The 10,205-nt window shown below is 31.2% G+C and overlaps 1 protein-coding gene across 1 annotated transcript; it reads left to right on the forward strand.

The window, feature by feature from the left end:
- The first annotated feature begins 3,522 nt into the window (after positions 1 to 3,522).
- Positions 3,523 to 8,102, forward strand: LOC120079586 (putative xyloglucan endotransglucosylase/hydrolase protein 23). Its single transcript, XM_039033817.2, has 3 exons — positions 3,523 to 3,975; positions 7,025 to 7,218; positions 7,559 to 8,102. Exons 1-3 carry the CDS (start codon positions 3,709 to 3,711, stop codon positions 7,950 to 7,952), a joined length of 855 nt encoding a protein of 284 aa, XP_038889745.1. The 5' UTR covers positions 3,523 to 3,708; the 3' UTR covers positions 7,953 to 8,102.
- The last annotated feature ends 2,103 nt before the right edge of the window (positions 8,103 to 10,205 follow it).

The following is a 10,205-nucleotide window of genomic DNA, read 5'->3' on the forward strand; positions in this document are numbered from 1 at the left end:
CCATTCAAGAGGCAAAGGATCTCAAATCTCTCTCCATTGATGAACTCATGGGGTCATTGTTGATGCATGAGATAAAGATCAAGAAAAACATGGAGGATGAGAAGAAAAAGAAAGAAAAGAGTATAGCTTTAAAGACCATCTCTTTAGAAGTTGACTCCCAAGATGAAGATGACCTTGATGAAGATGATGTTGTCTATCTTTCATGTAAGTATAAGAACTTCATCAAGAGAAAGAAACAATTCAAGAAGCATCTCTCCAACCAAAAAGAGTCAAAAGGTGAAAAGAGCAAAAAGGATGAGGTAATATGCTATGAATGCAAGAAGCCGGGTCATATTAGAACCGATTGTCCTTTTCTCAAATCACCCAAGAAATCCAAGAAGAAAGCAATGAAAGCTACTTGGGATGATAGCGATGAAAGCAAAAGTGGGAGTGATAATCAAGAAGTGGCCAATTTTTGCTTCATGGCTCATAGTGACAAAGAGGATGAACAAAATGATGAGGTAACTCTAGAACCTCTTTCTTATAATGAATTGTTTGAAGCTTTTGAAAATATGAAAAATGATTTAGAAAAACTTAGTACTAACTATGTTGTGCTTAAAAAAAATACAATGTTTTATCTAGTAAAAATAAGTCTTTACTTGAAGAAATTGCTTGCTTAAAAGAGAATGAGCATGATGTTATGCATATTGATTAAATGAATATCTCTTGTGACAAGCATGCTTTTGATTGTGATGAAAAAATGTCTTGCTTGAAAAAGTTAAATTTCTTGAGCATGATAGTTGCGAAAAAGATCATTTGATTAAATTACTCAAAGAAAAGGAATTTAGTGCTTTGCAAGAACTTGATAAGGCTAAAGAATCTATTAAAAAGTTGACAATTGATGCGCAAATATTAGACAAAATAATTGAAGTAGACAAGTCTTTTGGTGATAAAAGAGGTTTAGGCTATATTGATGAATGTTCTACTCCTTCAAGTTCTAAAACTATCTTTGTTAAAGCATCTCATAATATGCCCAAGCTTAATATGCCTAAGGTTGTGTCTAAGCATGTTAAATCTAACTTTGTGCCTATATGTCATTATTGTGGTATTGAAGGCCATATTAGACCTAAGTGTTTTAAATTAAAATATGCTCATACTACTTCTCCAAGAAGAAATTTTTCTCAAAGGGCAAAGTTTCACAATGCTCCAAGGAATAATTTCTCCAAGAAAAGTAGAGTGCATAAATTTGTTGTAAGAGATAAATCTTTGCATAATGTTGTTTATTTTTCATGTGGCAAGTTTGGACATACAACTTATTCTTGTTACTTGTCTAAATACAATGCCTTAAATGTCTATGCAAAAATGAAATGGATTCCCAAGTTTGTCAATGCTAACCATCTAGGACCCAAACAAGTGTGGGTACTAAAGAATCAAACTTGAACATTTGTATTTGTAGGTTTGTTTGAAAGCCTCTAAGAAAAACAAGTGGTATTTGGATAGTGGTTGCTCGAGGCACATGACGGGAGACCCATCCAAGTTTATCTCTTTCTCCAAAAAAGGATGGAGGTCTTGTAATCTTTGGTGACAACAAGAAAGATAAAATAATTGGTAAAGGTAGTATAGGTAATGAATCTTCTATTTTAATTGAAAATATATTTTTGGTTGATAGTTGAAGCATGATTTACTTAGTATTAGTCAATTGTGTGATAAAGGCTTTAGAGTTGTGTTTGATAAAAAGAATTGCATAATTGAAAATGCTAGTGATAGAAAAGTTATATTTATTGGAAATAGAGATAAAAATGTTTATACTATTGATTTGAATGATTGTCTTATTAATGATAAAAAGAATTACATCATTGAAAATGCTAGTGATAGAAAAGTTGTGTTTGTTGGAAATAGAGATGAAAATGTTTATACTATTGATTTGAATGATTGTCCTATTAATGATAAACGTTTATCGGCTTTGCATAATGATTCTTGGTTATGGCATAGAAGACTAAGACATGCTAGCATGCACTTAATTTCAAATATTTCCAAGAATTCTTTGGTTAGAGGTCTTCCCAAATTTAAATTTGAAAAAGACAAAGTTTGTGATGCTTGTCAAATGGGTAAGCAAACTAAGTCCTCTTTGAAATCTAAAAATGTAATCTCTACAACTAGACCCCTTCAACTATTACACATGGACTTATTTGGCCCTTCTAGAATTGCTAGTTTTGGAGGGAACTATTATGTCTTTGTGATAGTTGATGATTTTTCAAGATTTACTTGGGTTTTGATGCTAAAACATAAGAATGATACTTTGAAAAGATTTTTTAGTTTTGCAAAAAGAGTTCAAAATGAAAAGGGTTTTTTTTTATTTCTAAAATTAGGAGTGATCATGGAGGAGAATTTGATAGCAATGTTTTTTAAACTTTTTGTGAAGAAAATGGTTTTTCTCATAATTTTCCACTCCAAGAACTCCTCAACAAAACGGTGTAGTTGAAAGAAAAAAATCGTATTTTGCAAGAATTTGCTAGATCAGTGTTGCATGAGTATGGTTTACCTACATACTTTTGGGCAGAAGCCATTAACACCGCTTATTATGTTTTAAATAGAGTTTTAATTAGACCTTCTTTGGATAAAACTCCTTATAAACTTTGGCATAACAAAATTTCAAATATTGGGTATTTCAAAGTTTTTTGTTGCAAATATTTTATTTTGAATAACAAAGAAAAACTTGAAAAATTTGATTCTAAGACGGATGTTGGTATTTTCCTTGACTATTCCTCTACTAGTAAAGCTTATAGTGTTTTCAATAAAAGAACTTTAGTAATTGAGGAATCTATGCATGTAGTATTTGATGAATCTTGCAATGTTATTTCTAATTAGCCTATTTATAGTGATGTTTTAGAAGGAAATTTTAGAGATTTACTAGTTAGTGACAAAGGCAAAGAAATTGTTTCGAGTAAGCAAGAGGTGAGCTTAATCGAAAAGAACGAAGTTGGTTCTTCATCCATGCCTAAAGAGTGGAAGTATGCTCCTTCCCATCCCAAAGAATTAATTCTTGGTGATCCCGAATAAGGTGTGAAAACTCGTTCCTCTCTTAATATGTTTAATAATCTTGTTTTTGTTTCTCAAATTGAACCAAAAAGTTTTAAAGATGCCGAAAATGATGAATTTTGGATTTTAGCTATGCAAGAAGAATTAAATGAATTTGAAAGGAATAAAGTTTGAGAGTTAGTCCCTAGGCCCTCTCATACTTCTATAACCTTGATTTTTTCAATAAATACTTACTTTTAGTCTTTATCGTTAATGTCCATTAATTAATTTAAAATAACTATGAAGTTAAATTTAAATTAATTTTTTAATAACGATGAAAAATAGTGAATTTATTTAATTATAGTTTTTTATTTATTTTAAAAATTAATAAATATTAATACAAACAACGAAAAATGAGTATTTAATGAAAATTTAAAGTTAAAATGTAAGTTTTAAAATTGAGTGATCCAATTGAAACAAAAACTAAAATCTCGAATAAAATTGTAACTTTTAGTTTCATCAACCGAACCAAATTCGATCTCTTCTTAACCACTTTAGACCGAAGCACTTATCTTCACGTCAAAACACTTCTCTCGCTCTCTCTCTTCTCAGAACTTTCATTATAAATATTTTCTTCTCTATGCCATTCTTTTCTCATCATAACAAAAAAAAAAAAAAAAAGGGTGCAGCCAAATTAAGCCGCCGCCGCCGATGACCGGAGCTCCGCCGTTATATTCGGTAGTTTTGGTAGTTTGTTTGTTGGTGTTAGCCAGCGCTGGTGATTTGAACCAGGAGTTGGAGATCACGTGGGGCGGCGATCAGGCCAAGCTTCTCAACGGCGGGAAGGTGCTGACGCTGTCGCTTGACAAAAGCTCCGGCTCCGGCTTCCAGTCGAGGAATCAATATTTGTTTGGGAAAATTGACATGCAGATTAAACTCGTCCCCGGAAACTCTGCCGGCACCGTCACGGCGTATTACGTAAGCTCCTTAATTCAAATGCGACGATGATAATATCTGACTATCTTTTAATAACCGACATAGATCGACTGTAGTTTAAAATCTAAATATGAAAATAATAAGGTCCTGTCACATAATTATTTCGTTTTTTTTTTATTATTATTTTTTAAAAATTATGCCTATTTTCTCCGTCTCTTATATTGATCTACATCTTTCTTAACTACAACAAGTTAATTTGAGCCAAATTTTAAAAGCAAAAATAACTTTTGAAAAGCTACTTTCCTATTTGGTAACCTTTTGATTTTTTATCTTTTATTTTTTAAAATTAAGTTTATAAACAATACTTCTATTTCTAAATTTCTTATTTTGTTACCTACATCTTACCAATGGTTTAAAATACCAAGCAAAATTTTAAAAACTAAAAAAATTAACTTTAAAATTTTGATTTTGTTTTTAAAATTTAAATTTGGCTAAAAATTCAACTAATGTACTTAAGAAATATGCAAATTATGGTAAGAAATGTGAAGGAAACAAACTTAATTTTCAAAAACAAAAATGAAAAATGAAATGGTTACCAACTACCATATTTTTCTTTAGTTTTAAAAATTTGGCTTGGTTTTTTAAACCACTAGTAAAAAGTAGACAATAAAATAAGAAATTTGAAGGTAAAAGTAGTATCTATAGATTTAATTTTTAAAAATAAAAATAAAAATAAAATAATTACCAAACGAAACTTAAATGGCCGATTTTCTATCGAAGAACTGATTTTGTGACTCCGTTTGGATAAAAAAAAAAGTTTTGAAATGATTTTAAATTTCGTGTTAAGAAATCTTCAAAGTAAATGATATTAATTTTTGTTTTTATCTATTTTAATTCATATTTCTTTTAGTTCAATAATATTATTGGTTAAAAACTCCAATTTTTTGGCCAAAGTTAAAATTTTCTTAATAAGTTTAATTATACTCAATTTAGCTATATAATCTTAACAGATTTATTTTGGTCTTATTTTCAAAACGTATAACATATTCTCTAAACCTGGTTCATTTATAGGTTATAGTGTATGCTTATACCTTTTAAAAAGTGACTACATTAAGTAGGGCTGTTTTTATCCTTTTATTATGAACTTTGATGTGACATTAAGATTTTCATTGAGAGGCTATTAAAATCTTGCCTTTTTAAGTTGTTTGATTAGATAGTTTTATGATGATTAGCCTTTGAACTTCTTTGAATAATCTTCAAGAGAGCTTCTTGAAGTTGCAATTTCAAGTGTTGAGTTACATGTTAAGAACATTCAAGTGGGATTGATTATCTTATCTTGTGGAGTGTTCGTATATTGTGTTAAGAAACTTTTGTTTTTGTCTCAAGATATTTGATCTTAAGGAAATCTACATCTAATCCAATCCTTACAGTTGAAATTAATTCGATTTGCGGGGTTTAGTGATTGGGAATCGGAGTTTTTATCCAAAAGATTTTCTAATTCCAATTCGCTAGGGTTTTCTTATCAATTAATATGTTTTTTTTCTTACGTGTATATCTTTTCTTCATAATAAAATTTCTCAACTCTTAAAAACAAATCTCCACAATTGTATACTCAAGCAATTTGATGAAACAATTTATGAAATAATTTCATAATTTTGTAATATAAGGTTTTCATGGAATATAATTGTGTTAAAATTTTGCCAAAAAAACAAACAAACAAACAAAATGATCTCTTTATTTATTTTTTATTTTAAGTAGTGACTAGTACCAAAATACAAGATTTAATTATTTTTTGTTTGAAGGCTAGCTACAAATAAAAAAAAAATTAAAACGTTTACTAATAATCTTTCAATCTTAGTAATAAAAATTGAAATATGTCAAGGTGGGATTAATTTAATTTTTGTAAAAGGTTATAAAATCTAACATAAAATTTGTACTATTGATTTTTGATTCTCCTACGTCACATATGGTTAGAAAAAAACTTTTCCATTTAATATAAAAATAGAGAATTTTTTATCGTATTATAAGTCATTCATTTGAATTACGAAATAATCAAATCCTTTTGAAATTCATATGCAAATCAATATAAATGTTCTTAGAAATCACATTTAAATGAACTTTTCTGTTTGTTTTTTTTTTTTTTTGTAATAATAAAAAAATTAGGTTTTGTTATTAATGTATCAAACTTGTTGGACAAAAGGAAAAATCCATGTTAAATCACATCCTAATTAATTAATTATTTATTTATTTTGCAAATACTCCAGTTTAATTAAAGTTTACTAGACATCAATGCCATTGGTAGAGATAGAGAGCTATATATTGATTTGTAGATGAAGTAGACGAATTTTAATTTTATAATATAATAACATTTTACACAGTCTAATAGTTCACATTTATTTCCATATATATTAAAAAAATCTGCCTTGCTTAAAAAATATAAAATTCAGTGACGTCGAATAAAGTCAATATTTTGGTTGAAAAATTTAAATAGACAAGATACACAGTCAATTAGAAGTTTTGTCAACCATATTAAATTGAATTCACAAAAAAAAAAAAAAAAGACTTGTTACATTGAATTTACATATGACCCATCATTAATGGTAGAGATGACTTTGTAATATTAAAGGGCAATGACAATAACAAAACTAGGTTTGAAAAAGTCTAAAAGTCATTTAAAGTTAAGAGTTAAAGGGTTTTTCTTTTTCTTTTTCTTTTTTCTTTTATGTATATATATTAGTATCAATACTCAATTCAATGAAAAATTATCTACTCATCGAATAGTTTTTCACCGCTAATAGTTGTAGGTGTCTATTTATTCCTCTATTAAGTTGTAAAGATTATTTTGATTAAGTTTATTATTCAATCAAATATACAAAAATCAAAATGGTATTAGAATTATATAATTTTGTTTTATTCAATTTTAACCGTCATCTATTTGATTTCTACCTTTGTCGACGGCCGATTGATGGAGGCAAATCAACATAAATTCCGATCTCCCATATAAAAGAGAAAGAATGTTAAATTTATATTAGGTGAGTATTGGAATTTGAATACTTTGTACAATTTTTAGTTGTGATATTATTAATTGCAGCTACGTTCAGAAGATTCAAAATGGGATGAGCTAGATTTTGAGTTTTTGGGAAACCTTAGTGGTGAGCCATATATTGTTCATACAAACATCTTCACTCAAGGCAAAGGGGATAGAGAGCAACAATTTTATCTATGGTTTGATCCAACGGCTGATTTTCACACTTATTCCTTTCTATGGAATCCACAAACTATCATGTAAAGTAACTACACTCTTTACCCTTTTCTCTTCGATCTTATATGCCAATGATTATGATTTCATTTCTCGTTTTTTGCATGAAAAATTTTAATTGGATAACTAAGTGAGTTGTACAAACACAAAGATAAGTGTAACACTAGCATCAATATTTTTCTTATATAAATATTTTAACACACGTACAACATCATAAAAGAAATAAACTTTCAGAAGTTTGAACACATGATCTCTCACTCTATATTATGTCAAATCATCACTGAACTTATTCATTTAAGCAGATATGTTATGGTAAATATAATTATACCAATAACATAAACCTTTCTTGGTCTTTTTTCCTTGTAGATTCTACGTAGATGGAACTCCCATACGTGAGTTCAAGAACAAAGAATCCAAAGGCATTCCATTCCCCAAAAGGCAGCCCATGAGGCTTCAATCAAGTCTATGGAATGCCGACGACTGGGCGACAAGAGGAGGCCGAGTGAAGACCGATTGGACTCAAGCTCCTTTCACTGCCGCCTACCGAAACTTCGACGCTGATCAAGCCTGCATTTGGTCTGCCTCAGGCTCCTCCTCTTGCGGCGGCGGCTCATCAAAAGACGATTCTTGGCTGTCCCAACAGTTGGACTCGGCCGGCAGCCAAAGGCTCAAGTGGGTGCAAAGAAACTACATGGTTTATAATTATTGCTCTGATTCCAAGAGGTTTCCTCATGGGCTTCCCCTTGAGTGCACTGTTTGATGTTTTGTTGAATATGAATAAGTAAGCTTTAAGCCTTGAGTTTTATAATCATTTTAGTTTGGGCTTTATAGTTACGTTTTTAGGACATGTTTTTTTGAGTATCTATTTATTTATTTATAGTGAAATTTTCATACTTTTAATTATTCAAAATTAATTTTATGTTTTATATTGCACTTCTAAAAGTGATTCTCGTACTATAAACAAATTTGAATTTTAAATTTTAGGGTCTATAATAGCTTTTCAATTTGGAAATTTTTAAAATGATTAAATTGGACAAGATTTTTAAATCGTCATATTTTTATATATACTGTTTTAATCTAAAGTGAACTAAGATGGATGATTGCATATGTTTTTTTTTTTTTTTTTTGAAAGAGAGACATAGCTTGATAGGTACAACGAGCCTCAAACTATCTCCACAATGGTATAATATTGTCCACTTTGGGTATAAACCCTCATGGCTTTGCTTTTGGTTTCACCCAAAAAGCCTCATACCAATGGAGATAGTCATTCTCACTTATATACCCATGATCCTTCTCTTATCTAACCAATGTGGGACTTTGGTCGCATTCCCAACAATCCTCCCCTCGAACAAAGGACCACCGAGCCTCCAGTCATCCATCTGTCTAACTCATATCTAGGCTAACTCCTTTTCACCTGAGCATACTACCTATCCAATAGAGTTCAACCATTGATCACACCATGACTACTTCCAAGGCTCCATCTTTGTTCGGTACCGAGGATTCTACCGAGCATGGCTCCATCTTTGTTCGGCATCGAGGATTCTAACTTGCATGGTTAATTCAGGAACATGGCTCTGATACCACTTGTTAGGGACAACGACCCTCAAACTATCTCCACAATGGTATGATATTGTCCACTTTGGGCATAAACCCTCATGGCTTTGCTTTTGGTTTCACCCCAAAAGGCCTCATACCAATGGAAATAATCAGAGCTTCAGTTGATCCAAAGAGGTTGTGCGGTAGTATGTGTTGACATATTCTTTGTTCAGGTTTTTTTGTTGGAATTAATTTGACGGATGACTTCGATGTCTACACGGTTCGAAGTTGTTAAATTTGATGGGAAAGGTGATTTCGGGTTATGGAGGAAAAAGATTAAGGCTATTCTGGTACAATAAAAAGTAGCCAAAATCTTATACGAAGATAACCTTCCACCAACAATTACAGAAGCTGAAAAAAGGGATATGGATGAGATGGCCTATTCAACAATAATTCTGTATCTGTCAGATGGAGTGCTTTGGCTAGTAGATGAGGCCACTACTATAGTGGAGTTGTGGAAGAAATTGGAAAGTCTTTATTTGACTAAGTCCTTGTCAAATAAATTATATCTAAAGGAAAAATTCTTTGGATATAAGATGGACTCAAGTAAAGGCTTAGAAGAGAACCTAGATGAATTTTAGAAGATTATAGTTGATCTTAATAACATCGGTGAGAAGATGTTGGATGAAAATCAAGAAGTTATTCTTCTGAATTCTTTGCCAGAATCGTATCGAGAAGTTAAGGCAGCTATTAAATATGGACGGGATTCATTGTCCATGGATATAGTGTTGGATGCCTTGAGAACAAGAAATCTCGAGATTAAAAAGGAACGCAAAGATGGAGAGTTACTCATGGCCAGAGGCATAAATGAGAAAAAGAACGGAAAAGAAAATGAGTCGAGATCCAGGTCGAAATCAAAAGGGAAAAGCAAAAAGTGTTTCCTATGACACAAAGAATGACACTTTAGAATTGCCCTTTGAATAAGAGCAAGGAAGCATCAAGTAGCAAGCATACAGGGGATTCTAATGCAGCAAATATTTCTGATGGGTATGATTCAGTAGAGGTTTTGATGGTGTCCAGCAGGGACATTCAGAATGCTTGGATCATGGATTCAGGGTGCATGTTTCACATGACTCCTAATCGGGATTTCTTGATTGACTTTCAAGAAAATGATGGGGGATCAGTTCTACTTAGTGATAATGGTGCTTGTGATGTAAAAGGAATTGGGTCAGTTAGAATTGCAACACATGATGGTATGATCAGAATTCTTACAAATGTAAGGTATGTTCCAGAACTCAAATGAAATTTAATTTCTCTAGGGGAATTAGATAGAGCAGGTTACTCTTATAAATCTAAGAATGGAGTTCTAGAGGTTATCAAGGGTTCTTTAGTCAAGCTGAAGGGGACCTTGAGGAATGGTCTTTATGTGTTAGAAGGTACTGCAGTTTCAGGTAGTGTTGCTATTGCATCTGGGAAA

Source organism: Benincasa hispida, chromosome 6 (genome assembly GCF_027475165.1).
Source record: "Benincasa hispida cultivar pf3 chromosome 6, pf3_genome.v1.1, whole genome shotgun sequence".
NCBI lineage: Eukaryota > Viridiplantae > Streptophyta > Magnoliopsida > Cucurbitales > Cucurbitaceae > Benincasa > Benincasa hispida.